The sequence below is a fragment of the Phoca vitulina genome, unplaced genomic scaffold (genome assembly GCF_004348235.1).
Source record: "Phoca vitulina isolate PV1807 unplaced genomic scaffold, GSC_HSeal_1.0 scaffold33, whole genome shotgun sequence".
Classification (NCBI taxonomy): domain Eukaryota; kingdom Metazoa; phylum Chordata; class Mammalia; order Carnivora; family Phocidae; genus Phoca; species Phoca vitulina.
Window position 1 is genome coordinate 15,868,276 of NW_022589736.1, and position 16,676 is coordinate 15,884,951.

Genomic DNA, 16,676 nt, shown 5'->3' on the forward strand with positions numbered 1-16,676 from the left:
ATACCACATTATACAAAAAGTAGCGTGATCTCTTGGCATGAATTTGCTTGACACAGTGAATTGTCAGCCTGACTGACACAAGGCAGAGGACATAACTAATTTGGGGTGGGGGGGGCTGTCAAAGAGGACAGTCACCAAAGGAGACCCTAAAACCACCTTCTATTCCTTGAGCTGAACACAGCGCCCCCACCTTCAGTGCCAGACATCCATCTCCGACAGATCAGACAGACACAGCTTCATGGTCCAAGCGTTTGGTGATTTTTATTAAGAATAACTTTGGTTCTAAGAATTCCACCCTCAATTCTGTAATACTTTCCATTAAAAACAATTGTACAAGAGCAAATACAAAAAATATTAAATTATGAAAACAAATCCATTAAGGCTCCCTTTATATATACTATATACACTCAAACAAGTCAAGATTTTTCAGAATAGAAGAATAAAGTCAACCGTTTGTTGTAGCTTAGAAAGCAACACTACTTTACTACCAGGAGACTATAAAACACTGAACTAGTTTAAGAAAACCACAGAGTGGAAAAATGGAGCCATTTTTGTCAAAAAGTGGCTCAAAGCACAAAACTGCTTGGATGTTCGTTGAGTCCTAGGAGTTTGGACTGTACAGTATTAATGTGTGGAGGGGAGACGGGCGCCCTTTGAAACTCAGGCTTGTGAGCCGAGCTAATCTGACAACTTCAGAGAGCTTCTCTACCTGTACATTCCACTGTTTGGTCATAAGACATCACTTCACACTATTTACAAGTCTTTTGGCCAGACTTTGTACTACTCACTACACGTCATTGTGCAGACTGGTGAGTGCGATTGGGAGGGAAATGCTTTTGTAATTTTTCTTCCCAGTGAAGAATGAATTCTAGGTAAGTTCTAGGAACAGAATCAGTCCTGTTAACGGGGCCTGTCAGGGCCCTTGAGAATTTTATCAAGTGGCAGAATTGCTTCAAGGGCACAGGACTTAAGATCCAACATCCAGTTAGGTGAGAAGCTATGAGCCAGTCATGAATCTTCATTTTGCAAATTTCATCATCAGCCCATATACACAAAAAAAGCACTCCAATCAATGTGTGATCAGAAAGGTACTTTCAAGATGATCATTTAACATATTTTCTTCTCTCAAAAGCTAGAAGGATGGGAAAAAAACAGTTATCACCATCCTTCAAAAGCAAACTATTATAGAGCAACATTTTATCTTAAGCATCTCATATTTTATTAATACTTACTGATGAGAAACCACCCATTTTAGGTGTAACCAACATGTCCTCTGACTAGCAGTATATTGTCATCGTGTTTACCTTTACCTTGTTCACATGAGGATTGAATATGAGCCTGTCAACTATGAAAACATAAAGCATTCCCATAGAAAGCTAATTTCTACTATGCTTATTAGGATTAAAAGCTTGGGATCCAGTTTTCTATGAGCCTTTAAAGGAAGTTTAAGAAGACTCTTCACTGTAGAAATGACTGGCTGAATCATCTTGATGGAGAACATACTGAATCCACATAAATTCTTCCAGATCACCCCAAGTAGAATATACCCCTGCCCATACCAGCAGTAATCAAATGCATTTTGCATCAGGATTTTGCTGCTCGACTGGGACTTCACTTCGGGGAGCAAGCTGGCTAGCGTGCAGAAGCTGGGCAGTCTCTCCCTTCACCTTGGTGCTTCCTGAGATGCCGTACAGTGGTCATCACCTCCAACAGAGCGGGGGAACAATCTTTCTTCACAAGAAAAAAAAGCGAAGCAGTATGTGATCCTTCAAAACTTGGATTCTAATGATACTCAAAATGCACAAATGCTACCAACCTTCCAGCTAGGCCTCCTGGAGACCAACCTACGTTTGTTTCACGTTAAAATACCCAAAGAACTCCTCCTTGTTCTTTGGAGGAGTTTGGGAGCGTTCCCCAGACTGCTCTCAAAGATTTGCACCCTCTATTTTTGACACTGAAGTTGGGTAATATGGACTAGTTTTTCTTCTCCGAAGGACTGGGAGACTGTTTCATATAAAAGGATTAGCTCAGCAAGAAATTCAAAAACCAAACCAAACAAAATTCTAACAGTTATCAAAGCAATAGGTGGATTTGTATGATGTGCCTTCTCCGAACTGGAATGTCACCATAGCACATTCTAATATCAGAGAACCAAAAGGAATTAAAATAAGATCAAGATGAACATTTATGTGTTTTTCTATATCTTTTACATGTATTTTTTTCCATATTTTTAAACCTTCTCACCCTATTTCTGAATCTTAATGTCAAAAAAGGTAACAGCTGTGTTCAACATTAACACTCTTGGGTGTCAATGTAACACAGGTGAAAGTAAAATGAAACAAGAAAATTCTAGATTCTCAAAAAGGACTTTACAAATACTGGATGTAACAGGTCAAACATCATCCTATGTGATCTAAATTATCTAACAGATAACTAAAGGAAGAACCAAAACACATTTTCTTTAGATTTTAGAAGAAAAAAGGCTCTGTGCCCCATTAAACTTGGACTGGAAGAAAAACCAAGTAGTGCAACTCTCTAGAATTTATTCCAGTGTCCTCTTTTTTGCTGTTGTGGGGTTTTTTTTTTGTTTTGTTTTTTTAAGTCTTTGAACACAGGTTCAACTTATCCCAACTTAAGTGCTGGTCAACGTCCTTCGTTTGGCGAATAGGAATTGCAACTGTCACAGATCATTTATCCACCCAGATTGTAGGAAAACCAAAACCAAATCCTTTTTAAAGTAACAATTCTCTGCTGGCTGGGGTTCTCTCCAGGGGCTTTGGCCCTGAGATTAAGCGTTGGTTGAGGAGGCGCCTGCTCACAGCTTCCCCGCGTGGTGGGCTGGGCACGCGGTCTCTGTTGCCGGGGCCTACGACTCCTGCGCTTGGGCCACTTCTTGGCCTGTTCTCCTGAGATTGCCTTTAACCTTCACAAACTCTGGGGCATTTTCTTGTTCTTCTTGCAATTTCTGTTTCTCAAGTTCAAGCTAAATGAAATTCAGAAACAGGAAAATTATTTACATACTGAGAGGCTTTCCAAAACATTCCTTCACTTTCCAAAGTCCCTAACACCTTCTATCCCCCAGGGGAAGACATTCGCTCCTGGTCTCCATCTTACATGTACACATGTGCATATGTGTATGGGCCCTGCGGCCGTCCTGCACAGGGGCAGCAACCCCCTAGTTAGTACTACCATCAACAGCATAGACGATGAGAGCCCAAAATCAAGGCTAAGGAAAAAAGATCCTGAGACCAATGCACAGTCTGCTCTGCATGCAGTTTCAGTGAAGCTGAATTTCACTCAATTGCTTGTGCTCCCAACACTCTGCTGTGAGTTCAGGGATATTCCCCAGTTTGGGTTTTGCCTCCTGAATCTCTTCTGAGTCCTCAGTAGAATCCTTGTCTTTACCTTGAATGTATTTTAGCCCATTTGCTGACATTCTGTCTCATATTTTCCTTTTGTACAATAAACATTTACATCTGATAGGTCTGGCAATTTCTGCTTGGTCCAACATCCTTATTTCTCAGGACAGAAAAGATAACTTTTGAGTTGAGTCAAACAAAGAAAGACAAATACTGCATGATCTCTCTTGTATGTGGAATCTAAAAAAGCCCCAAAATTGTAAAAGCAGAGAGTAAAATGGTGGCTCCCAGGGGCTGGGGAAATGGGAGAGATGCTGTTTAAGGGTATGTACTTGCAGCCAGTAGATAGAGAAGTCCTGGAGACCTAATACACAGGACAGTTGTTACAGTCAACAAAACTATACTATGGACATTCAACTTGCTAAGTGACTAGATCTTCACTGTTCCTAGAACCAGAAGAAATGTAACTCTGTGATGTGACAGAGGTGCTAGCTAAGCCTCAGGGCCAAACATACCTCAGTAAAAATGTACCAAGTCAACACGCTGTGCGCCTTCAACTTACACAATACTGAATGTCAAATATATCTCAATAAAGGAAATGACAACTTTCATCCCCATCACTCTTACCTGCTCCAGCTTCTGCTGCCGTTTTAATAGTTCTATTTCCAAGTCAGATTTCTTCTTTTGTGCTTCTTCTTCTTTCTGCTTTATTACTTGATCTCGTTTTCTCTTTTCCATCACTTTTTGCAATTCTGGCTTGTTCTGAGGGGCAAGACCCCTGCAAAAAATAAATAAATAAGAACAAAATTAGAATGTCTTAATCTAAAAAAAAAAAAAAAAGAAAAGAGAAGAAAACAAAGTTTTAATCTAATGGACACATCCTTCATAAACAGAAATTTAAGGTATCAGCCAGAGAAAACGAGACTACTAAATCAGCATTACTATGATGCATACTACCAGTTAGTCAACACAGGTGGTATCAGAAATGCACGAGCATGAAAGAAAGGGCAAGAACAACTTCCAAGAGTAAGCAGAATCCACTCATTCAATAAAAATGCATTGAGCACCTACTATGTGCCAGATACTAGCCTATACAAAGGTTAGTAAGAATGGTTTGGGTGGGGAAGGTCGGAACAGCATGCTCATTCAACGGGTATTATGATCACTCATGATGATGATGATGGAGATGGAGAAGAAGATGGCGGAGATGGAGATGATGGAGAAGATGAGATGACAGAGATGGAGAGGACAGAGATGGTGGAGATGGTGATGATGGAGATGACCAGAATATGAGGTGCTTCCACTTGAAGTTTTAGAGGAAGCTTCCCAAGATGGAGCCCCTGATCCCATGTATACAGGTAGCCAGAGATAGGCTAGTACAGAAATTTAAATAGCGTAATGGCCGTGGACTCCTCTTCCAAAATTCTCAGATTTGTCAGAGGGCTCTTGAATATGTACAGGTACGTCTCAGATGTCATCAGCTCCTGGGGGTGCATGGCCCACGGGGCACTCTGCTCCGGAGACTCCCAGTGCTCCTCGCAGTGGAACTACTTCAGATGTGCTGTTTACTACTGACGATGCCCGGACATCAGGCTGCAGGGAAGTTCTACATTTCTGAGAGAGAAATTACGCTGCCATCTCTTGAGATGGGGAGAAACAAAACCAAAGCTTAGACCATTCGCTAGCAACCCTCCACCCAAAATCTCTGAAGTAAGTCAAGGGCATCTCCTTAGATAGAAAGTCGTATTTAACTGTTAGCGAGGACTCTCCTTGTCTATAGTTTTCTACCATTTCCTGAAGATTTCTCCAGTCCAGGCTTTCAAGGTGCTGGCTTTGCCAGCCTATCTCCTCCTGTCTTCCCTTTCTCTGTAGCAAGTCTCTCCTAGCTCTTAAGTCATCTCAATTTGGTATTGACATTTACTAAGAGCATTTAAAATAAAAATGAAACCAGAAAACAGGAAGAACACTGTCAGTTTCAGGCAACACAGGGCATTAAGTGATGGTGGGCATATTCACTCTCGTGCATCCACACGTGCACACTTGACCCCACAGGGACCAGGCTTTTCTGGGCAGCAGGAAGGGCCCTGCTGAATCCACCCAGGACTGAGATTGGCCCAGGCACCTTCCCATGCACCGTCTGGTCCTGCTAATGGTGACTGCTAGTCTATAAATCAGACGTTCCTGATAAGTGGTTGTTCCCTAAACTATGTCAATCAACCAATGTGTCTCAGCATCTAGGAGTCATCTGAGTAACTGTTAAATCTAACAACAATTTCCAAAGTGTGTGCTCTGGTTGTAAGAAACTCAACAACACACTCATCTCAATGTTCTTTCAAGCTCACACTATGACATCTGTGAATGAATCCTCAATTTCACACTTCTTCATTTATCTAACTATAATTTTTAAAAATTCTGGCATCTCTTCTATCTACATTTTTTTTAAATCACAAATTTTTCAAAGTTGTTGTTTACAGACTAAAGATCAGTATATTCCATCACTACAGATAAAGGATAGTCAAAATAACATACATGTCTCCACTTTCCCAATTTTCATTAGAACTTTTGATAAAAAAGAAAGAAAAATATTAAAATTCAGCCAAAATAAAAGAAGCAAAAGACAAGTGTAACTTTTATAATTTAGTTAGTTTGTTTTGCAGTTACTAAGCTCTTATGATGTCGACAGAAGTATGGACAGACGATTCTGGAAATTAAATACTATGTGCAATAAAAACTGCTTATGGTACTTTGCTCACAACAAATGTAGGAAAATTTGTTTGTAAATAATCTGAGTAGAGACCTGCTCCATTTCATGATTATTAAAATGCCTCAGTACGACAGCACAGACAGAATTAAGGGATTTAAATTTTAGGATTAAGAATTTAGCTATCTGCATAATTTAAACTTCAAACATTTTCTTTTCCCTTTATTTCATTGACAAAATTAACCTCAACGGTTATTAAATTCTTCTGGATTATGCAAAGGCTGTTGAACAAACTTTAATGTATGAACACTAAGATGACATTCTGTTGCAGCCTATGAATGGGTTTAACTAATATCTAGTATTCATTTTCTAGTCAAAGATTTTACACAATGGTGGCAGTAAGATAAAATATTTAGTCACAGAAGGCTCAGGAAAATGGTGCTTATCTGATAAATGTTCTGCACTTAACAGCAGTCAAAAAGTCATACAAATTTAGTTAATATTTTATCACAACAGATCACTTCACTTTCTGTGCTGAATGGAAAAAGTCAAGCACCGCCCATATGATTCTGAGTCAAAAACTGGATCAGATTACAGAGAGTGCCCAAAGACAGAAATGAGCCTCTCCAAATCTCACAAAGACTACAGTGTCATTCTGTGTGTGGTTAACAGCTGATTCGCTTTAATCAATTGTGACATATATAATTAACAAGTACTTTCAACTCCTTTATGACTGACAGGTGCTCAAGTCCTGGTGGCTTTGAACCACTCAACACCAACAGTTATTTCTGAGTCTGCTTCCTGTGGTTGTGACCTGATGAGTGGTTGTTCCCTAAATTATGTCAATCAACCAATGTGTCTCAGCATCTAGGAGTCATCTGAGTAACTGTTAAATCAGAAGGCCAAGACAATTTTAAAAATTAATACGTGCTCCAGAGGCGCCTGGGTGGAGCAGTTGGTCAAGTGTCCGACTCTTGGTTTTGGCTCAGATCGTTGGGGTCATGGGATCGAGCCCCACGTCAGGATCCCCGCTCAGCATGGAGACTGCTTAAGTTTCTCTTTCCCTCTCCCTCTGCCCCTCCCCCCTTCTCTAAAATAAATTTTAAAAAATTAGTGTGTGCTCTTTACAAAATAACGGGTTAGGTGACATATATGTATATGTAAAATAAAAAGTAAAGCACACCCAAACTCCTCCTGTTAAACAAATCCTGGGAGCACCACTTACACTGTATTCTATGTGGACAGAATCGTACAAGGTAGAGGCCCTGGCCCCATGACGCTTCCCATTCTCACACCCAGAGATAACTAAGAGTTCGGTCTGTGCTCTTCCATACCTTCTACAGCCTTGCAGAGTTCGTCCTCATTCTTCCCAACATCTGCCCAAGACCTCACAGTACAGAAGTGCCATAATTTTCCCACTCCCCTGACAGACATTTAGGTTGTTTCCAATCGTTCCTTATTAAAAGCAATGAGGCAATGAACTTCCTTGTACATGTAAACTTACACTCTTATGTAAGTATTTCTGTTGGCTAGATTCATAGAAGTAGAACTGCTGGCTAAGCTTCTACACATTTTATATTTTGATGGGTATTGCCAAACTGCCCTCCAAAAAAGCCTGCAACAATTTATATTTCCACCACCAGTGACAGAAATGTACAGACAACTTTTAAAGTTACATTTTACCTTTCACATAAATCACTGAATACATCCAGGGGCCGCCTGGAAGGGTCTACATTCACTCCGCCTCCACCCCAGATGCATCAGGCTCACAAAGGTGAAAGAAGGGTCTACGTTCCCTCCACCTCCACCCCAAGAACAGCTCCCCACACACCCAGCCAAACATCTCCTGGTCCAATTTTTTTCTTAGGGTGGAGGGGGAGGGTTGCCTTTGGATTTCCAGCCCTTTCTTTAATCTTGGAATCTTCTGCTATGGCCTTTTTTTTTTTGTAGTTTTTAATTTTATTATGTTATGTTAGTCACCGTACAATACATCATTAGTTTTTGATGTAGTGATCCACGATCCATTGTTTTCGTATAACACCCAGTGCTCCATGTAGTACGTGCCCTCCTTAATACCCATCACCGGGCTAACCAATCCCTCCTCCCCCCTCCCCTCTAAAACCCTGTTTGTTTCTCAGGTCCATAGTCTCTCATGGTTCATCTCTCCCTCCAATTCCCCCCGCCCATTTTTCCCTTCCTTCTCCTAATGTCCTCCATGTTATTCCTTATGTTCCACAAATAAGTGAAACCATATGATAATTGACTTTCTCTGCTTGACTTATTTCACTTAGCCTAATCTCCTCCGGCCCCTCCATGTTCATGTAAAAGTTGGGTATTCATCTTTTCTGATGGCTGAGTAATATTCCATTGTATATATGGACCACATCTTCTTTATCCATTCATCTGTTGAAGGGCATCTAGGCTCTTTCCACAGTTTGGCTATTGCGGACATTGCTGCTATGAACATTGGGGTGCATATGGCCCTTCTTTTCACTACATCTGTGTCTTTGGGGTAAATACCCAGGAGTGCAATTGCTGGGTCATAGGGTAGCTCTATTTTTAAATTTTTGAGGAACCTCCACACTGTTTTCCAAAGTGGCTGTACCAACTTGCATTCCCACCAACAGTGTAAGAGGGTTCCCCTTTCTCCACAACCTCTCCAACATTTGTTGTTTCTTTCCCTGTCCATTTTGGCCATTCTAACTGGTGTAAGGTGGTACCTCAGTGTGGTTTTGATTTGGATTTCCCTGATGGCTAATGATGATGAACATTTTTTCATGTGTCTGTTAGCCATTTGTATGTCTTCTTCAGAGAAGTGTCTGTTCATCTCTTCTGCCCACTTTTTGACTTGATTATTTGTTTTTTGGGTGTTGAGTTTGAGAAGTTCTTTATAGATCTTGGATACCAGCCCTTCATCTGTAGTGTCATTTGCAAATATCTTCTCCCATTCTGTGGGTTGCTTCTTTGTTTTGTTGACTGTTTCCTTTGCTGTGCAGAAGCTTTTTATCTTGATGAAGTCCCAAAAGTTCATTTTTGCTTTTGTTTCACTAGCTTTTGGAGATGTATCTTGAAAGAAGTTGCTGTGGCCGATGTCAAAGAGGTTACTGTGCTATGGCCTGTCTTATCTACATTTTTGGCTTGAGTCATTTCTACCTGCGTGGATTCTAAATGCAAATACTTCTAACTCAGCTTCCCATATTTTTTCCCACATGGTAGAGCAACAAGTACATATTGAAGAACTCTATGTCTAGCAAAGCATATACAATAAAGAGCAACTAAAAACACAGGGAAGTGGAAACCACTGACTGGAAGATATAAGCCAAAGAACTAATTTTAGGGATGTGTTTAAGTGACTGGGTATTCTCTATTTGTGGCCAAAAGAACTCTTTGTAGAGAAGACAGAATCTCTCTAAGTTATATTAGAAATATCCCTATCTTTTTAAGACCTCTTGAACGCTCATCTTGCAGCTACAAAAAATAATGCCTCTTGAAATAATGCCCCTGGGAGCACCTACAGCACTGGAGAACCTGACCAACGGTCCTCATAATCACACCTAATGGCAGACTGTAACCAGCTCAAAATGTAAAGACTTTTAATCTGAAACTTGGCTAGGTCCAAAAGATGCTAAGTAGAGGAACACAGTTATATCCTTCAAAGTGTGTAGGTTTCAGAGTTAAAATACCTATGAGTATTTGTTCTCCTAATAGGTCTAAAAAGCAGAGTGACTCTGCTCTTATCTTATGATCTCTAAAATAGCAGGGACGACCACAGGGGCAGGAAGGGAGGGAAAACTGAACGGAAAGAAATCAGAGAGGGAGACAAACCATGAGAGACTCTGGACTCCGGGAACCAAACTGTGGTTACAGAAGGGCGGGGGGGTGGGGGGACGGGGTAACCGGGTGACGGGCATTAAGGAGGGCATGTGTTGTGATGAGCACTGGGTGTTATACGCAACTAATGAATCGTTGAACACGACATCAAAAACTAATGATGTACTATATGCTGGCTAGTTGAACGTAATAAAAAAATAAATAAATAAAATAATTGAAAAAAAATAAAATGTAACCGAAAAGCTCTGTGAACCAACTGCTCCAGGGCTTTGAGCCAAATTAGTGCCTCTGTAGAGCAAAGGTACAGGGCTCCACAGAACACTTGCTTCAGGTGGATCTCGCTGCTGTCTCCCTCTCTCTTCTCTGCTTTGTTTCTGACTGATATTATTACTCTACTTGATTTATCTGTATGAACTACCTTGAATTTTATGTTTATTCTCTGAGTTTTTCCTTATTTACATATCAAATAAGGGTGACCCCAAGATAACACACACTGGATTACTGGAAAGATCACTGGATAAGATAAAATACGGGAAGGCCCTTTACGAATTGTAGAAAAGCAAGCAGACTTTTGGTAACGATACAAACCAGTAATCAAGTACAATTATCCTTTAACCAAACATACATATTATCCATGTGAAACTTCCTGTCATTTGGCACGAAAATTTAGAAATAAAAACCCCACAGTCTCTAGCAAGTAAAAAAAAAACTGCTTGAGAGGTTTCATTCCACAAACCAGTTGTATTTCTAATGAGAGGACCCCACTAAACTAAGATCTTATCTTGAAAACCCCAAAACATAGGATGAGATATATTCATTTGATTTTGAAACCTGCCTTCTTCCTGCCTTTTCTTTTTTTTTTCTCTTCTTGATGTACTTCAAAAGCCAGGCCAGCACGCTTCAGGGAAAAATGGGGGAAAGCAATGGGAATTTTCTGATGATGCTCCATGGGAAATGGAACATGGATGGGACTGAGCATTTATTATACACCAGTCATTTAGTAGGTATTCATTCATACATGTTATTATTTAAGTTTTAGAAGAAGGGTATTTTTACCTCCCACTTTATAGATGAAGACACGTATCTCAGGAAGGGGGACCTTGTCCAAGGTCATAAAAGTAGGTCAAGATAAATGGCAAACCAGGATTTAGATGATTTCCCTCTAAGCTCAAAGGACATCCTCTCTACACTATGGTACTCGAGGGAACACAGCATTCTCCCAAATTACTTGAGCTAGGCCTGACTGAAGAGTCAGCTGTATAATAAACAAGGAAAAGAAATCATGGGCCAGAGAAAATCAGACAGAAGGGAGGTCCATTTTCACAGAAAGTGCCTATTCTAGAAAATCTGGCAACAGATTCAATTATACAAACCTATATGTTTTAGAGAGATATAACCCAGGGTGCTAAATATATTTTTGTGGAATAATTTGTAGCCTATAATTCAGAGTACAGTTTTCTGCCCATTTTGGTTTTACCTTTGCCTCTATTCTGACTTGGAGCCTTTTCATAGATATAACAGAAAAACAAACAAAACCCAGTTTGAGCTAGAATGTCCCTCAGAGATGTCCCCTACTCCCATTTTACAGATAAGGGAATGGAGGTCCAAGAAGGAAGACAATCAAAAAACTAGTTAGTGGCGACTGCTACTCTTTTGGAGTATAAACTTTTTTTTAAGATTTTATTTACTTATTTGTCAAAGGGAGAGAGAGAGCACAAGCAGGGGGAGATGCAGGCAGAGGGAGAAGCAGGCTCGATGCAGAGCTCGATTCCAGGACCCTGAGCCGAAGGCAGACACTTAACTGACTGAGCCACCCAGGCGCCCCTACATCAAACTTCTGATCTTCCTACCAAAATGCAGGCATCATTTCCTAGGCAAGACTGCCTCCAAATTCTGTGGCCCTATTTAGGAACATACATGTTTCTGTTTTGCTTTGGGCACGATGATACCAAATCTATGTATTTTTTTTCTTTTATGTGACAAAGACAGTTAGAAGCTAAGCACTTATTCAGAAGGGATCAAACTTGCATTCAATTTAATCAGCATGAATCCAACAGCATACTAGTGCATGCTGGTAACAAAAAGACAGTAAGGCACATTCCCGGCCTGGAGGAAGGGTGGATTCACACTGAATTCCTCAACAGGAGTTATGAGTTCTGGCAGGGGTGCACTAGGGAAGGAGGACTGCTCCCTCATCACCTCTTTAAATGTTTTTATTTTTATATTTAAATTAGGCCTTCCCTCTAAAACATGACCCTACTGCTTAACTTGGTCTATATACCCTTCAGTTCAATGAGAGCTAACGAGGGCTTGGCAAAGAGTGGGGGTATGATCAACCTGTGGTCCAACAATTCAGATCAATAGCTTCATTCTGAAGAAATGGGAAGAGCTCTCAGGGAAGTTTAATAGGTCTCAAATAATATAAGTAACTCTGTGTCCTAATAAATAAAAGTAACTTTGTATCCTGAGCTCTCCTAGTCAACTGGCCCTGCCCAAAATCACTTAAAGAGCAGACTACATCAACCCAACAGTCAAACATGTTTATGGTACACATGGCACTAACAAACAGTCTACAAAGAAGATAAAAAGGTAAATGTTTTCTCCCCTCCAAAAAAATTAATAATAAAAATGATCATAGTAATAATTTTAAATGTTACTTAAAATAAAAAAAGAGGGCTTTTGTCTATTATTAAGTTGAGGTAGTTCTAGAGACTTCTCCCTGCCACTCACAAATGCCAAAGCTGGCAGTATTTACCTCGGATTCCCACACTTCCCCAAATGTAAGGGGCAAATTCAGAATTTTTCAAATCCAAGAAATAATGTATTTCTTTTTGACTTAGAATACTCTCTTGCATCCTTAATCGACACCCTTCCCCCCAAAGTCTACAACACGTGTCCACTTGAGGACAGAGTTCTGTAGCCCATGGAGTAAGAGCGGCAGTGCGGCTGTGCCTGCAGATGACCTGACTTCATGGAGGGATGCCCTGGCTCACACTAGAAGGAGTAAGGCAGTGTTAAATACAGTCAAGAAAAGAAAATCTCTTAAGTCAAAGTCCCCAAAGGAAAACTTTGCTCAAGAAATCACTGTACCTTTTTTGATTCATGAGAAGTTCTCTGTGAAGATCCTGATGGTTGCGGGACGTTTTGACAGGATTGACTAGTTTCTGAGGCCTAATTAGTTCAGGATTGTCATCTTCTATGTAGTCTGGCTCAGCCATGATGTTTCTTGGGATGAGATACGTGTCCTTAAGGTCAGTATCCTCAGATGGGCTGTCTGAAATGGAAAGGTGAGATCATCTATAGGCTTTTCCGCTGAGACGTCTCACACCGTACGGCGCGTTACAACATGGGATCCTCCTGGGACTACTTCACTACTTCGCTGAAAAGTATCTGAAGTTTTGTGAAAGCAACGGGGAGAGTCCAAGAGGGAGAAGAATGGCCTTGCTGTCCTGGGTGGCCCGTGACTAAAGCAAAGGGGTCCCATAACCTGATTCTGGTCACTACTCCTCACACCTTGAGTTTCAGGTCACACAGGATGCTTCTCACCAACATGTCTAAAGACCAACTAAGCCCATAACAAGCACCTCGGGCACCAGATTGAGGTCCTTCACTGCTTCTTTCAGCCTCCCCAAATGAATACGCACTGGCAATGTGCAGACCCTTGACCTCCATCAATGTCAAGAGGTTTCTGGAGCACAGAGCACTGTTCCTTATGCTGCCGCTGGCCGGGTCTCCCTCCCCTTACGTGAGCACCCTGTTCACATCTCCTCAGCTCCCTCTTCAAATGCCCCCTCCTCAAGAGAGGTCTGACCTCTCACCACCGTGCTTACACCCGCAATCCCATCCCCAGCCCTTCCCTGCTTTGTCTAGACTGCAGATGTTGCTTATTTGCTACCGGCTCTCTAAAGCAAATGCTCGTGAGGGCAAGACTTTTGTCTTACCCCCTCTCCAGCTGCCCTAGAAGAGTGCCAGGAAGGAAGGAAGTTCCAGGGAGGGAAGAAAGAGGGAGGAGGCTGGGGGGATCCTTCTAACAAGAGCCTATCTGCACGGGATTTTAGCAGGGAGGAACAGGCAGTCACTGGAGTACAGCAGAAGGAAAACTTGATGTAATGCCTGAGCAGAGTCACATAGCCTTTTTGGGCCCAGACTCCGGATCAGTAAAGTGAAACAAACAGATGACAACCCCTAGGGTCCCTTCCCCCATGTTCAATTCTAGTTGTTGATCCTATGATTCAAATCTATGTGTCCTCCCCAATAAGAGACATGCCTGGACAGCAGGCCATACACTCCTGTAACTATCGGGGGGCAGTGTGCGGCACACAGTGGGCACTCCATGAATATATGTGATATTTAATGAGACAGAAGAACACAGTCAGTGAGGGCAAGAGCTGGGAGGAAGCAGGCTGACTAAGCATCATGCTGGCAACTGCCCGCAGGTCCATCTGGCCGGCACCCAATTGCCGTACACCCCACCCCTCAGCTCTTCTCTTGCTGATGACCTCCATCCTGTTCCCCTGCCTCCAAAACAAATCTGGCCAATATTTCAAGATAATTAACATGCCATTTTATGCTTCCCTGTCCCTGTATATTGACTTTGTTTCCCAAACCAAAAATGAGATGCAGAGCCTGACTACGGCAGAGTATTTGACATTGGGCTTTCTCCTCAAAGTCCAGAGAACACACTTACTAATCCTCTGGCCAGTTTTATGCCCCTAAATGGAACAGTGATCACAGAACAGGGCAAGGTTGGGAGGGAGATCCATGTGTGAGTGGGCTCACACCCAGCACTGCCACCTTCCCCCACTTCCCCAAGGACATCAAGATAATAATCACCGCCCAGCAGTAGCATACATGTACTTCTGTCACGAAATGCATCCTGACACAGAGTAACCCTAGGTTTCTGTCTGTTCTCCCCAAGAGCTAGACCCACTTCTTTTACAGTTTCAAATCCCCAAGTCCAGCAAAGTGCCTGGCACATGGTAGAAGCTGAATAAAAGTTGTACTCAATCGAATCTGGTCTAAACTGAAAAAGTGGTGAGATCCTCCAGGGATAAGCTCCTCAATGGAAGACAAGTTCCATCTTTATTTCTGCCCATGACATCAACGCACCGAGCAAATATCTAAGTAAATGTGTGCGTATTTACACATGGGGGCTGGACGAAGGGAGGAGAGAACAAACTGTGTGTTTCCATGGACATGGGGGTGTGGGGTGGACAGTGGAAAGAATAAAGACGTGTTTTCAACTAAAATTTTTAAAACAGAAACAAAAAATGGGTCCTGTAGCAGTCAGCTACAAGCAGTTTTGCTTTCAAAGCCATTAAAGATGTTTTCCTGAACCCTGAACGATCCCAAAACACTGGTGTACTCTTCCGCGTCCAATGGGAAATGATATTCCAAATGGCAGCCAACAATTACCCAGAGCCAATACGTGACCACATCTGATCCTAGCAACAACCCAATGAGCAGAAGAACTAGAATTTTCGCTTTGCAGAGAATAAAATGGAGAGACAAACATTAAATAACTTCTCCATATTAATAATCACCAGTAAGGTAAAGCTCAAACTAAAATGAATGTCCTCTGGTCTCAAAACCCATGTTCTGTCTACCAAATCTGCTATTTTTATAGCAAAATCTTTTGAAGATTAATGTGAAAATAAAGAGGTTAAAAACCCAAAGAATGAATAAATCAGCTAAAACAGAAAAACTATAGATGTGTTATTCGTTTATATATTTTAGGTTTAACGGCATAATTGAGGCTCAAAATTACTGAACTTTGAGACATGTATAACAAATTATTCCTTGAACACAATTTGCATTGATCTTTTAAATAAGAATGCCTGCAACCATCACTGAACAGAGAGAATTACAAACCTTGCATATGGCGAATCAGTGAACCCATCAGAGCCAGCCTGCCCTTCATGCGCTGCCCCACACAAAAATGTGCTCCTTGGTTGAAATGTGAAAGGCACCACACACACTTCTGTGCAGTCCCAGTTGTCTTTAAAAGCCAACAGCAGTTTCATTCTCGTTAATCAGTAGACAAGAAGGCCTATAGGATTCCATAAAAGGATCTGTTTCTCTGCTCTAAGCCTCGGATAATCTCCATGACACCAAATCAAAACAGATTACAGCCTCCTAAGGTCAGTATTACATGGGGGAGGGTGAGCCCTGTGGACATGCGGAAGAGTGCTCCAGACGGACGGAGGAGCTCGTGCAAAGGCCACAAGGCAGGAGCGTGCCTGAGCGGCATGAGGAGTAACTAACATGTGGCTGGAGGCGAGTGTTGGTGAGGACAACGACGTAGCAGCTGAGGGAGGGGCTGGGGGTGGAAGGGCCAGATATTGTGGGCGCATGAGGGCCACTGTAAGGACTTGGCCTTTACTCTGGAGATAGCACAAAAGCCCCTCGCGGTTGAAGCGGAGAAGTGACAAGATCAGACTCCTATTGTTAAAGGACCATTCTAGTTACTCGGTTTAGAACAGCAGTGGCAGGCAGGGAAAGACCTGGGCAGGGAGCTCTGGCTGTGATGCGGGTGACAGATGGTTTAGACCAGGATGGTTGCAGCGCAGGTGGGAGGACAGACGCGTCAGGCTAGATTGACTGGAAAGCCTCTGGGGTTTCCTGAAGGACTGGATCTGAGGTGTGAAAGGCACAGGAGAATCAAGGGTGACTCCAAGGTTCCTGGCCTGAGCAACGAGAAGGCCAGCACTGTCGGGCAGGGAGGCTGTGAGGAGAGCTGGCTGGACAGGAGATGAGACCAGGAATTCCGCTTGGGACATGAAGAG

At 42.0% G+C, this 16,676-nt stretch overlaps 1 protein-coding gene across 2 annotated transcripts in view; it reads right to left on the reverse strand.

Moving 5' to 3' along the window:
• Positions 1-238: 238 nt before the first annotated feature.
• Positions 239-16,676, reverse strand: part of FAM107B (family with sequence similarity 107 member B) — a 220,069-nt gene continuing 203,631 nt past the window's right edge. For both annotated transcript variants that reach the window (XM_032425566.1, XM_032425567.1), the window contains 3 exons: positions 12,982-13,165; positions 3,987-4,137; positions 239-2,983 (listed from right to left, as the gene is read on the reverse strand). In XM_032425566.1, coding sequence (XP_032281457.1) covers positions 2,867-2,983; positions 3,987-4,137; positions 12,982-13,165 — 452 coding nt within the window. In that variant the 3' untranslated portion in view covers positions 239-2,866. The remainder of the gene's footprint in view (positions 2,984-3,986; positions 4,138-12,981; positions 13,166-16,676) is intronic.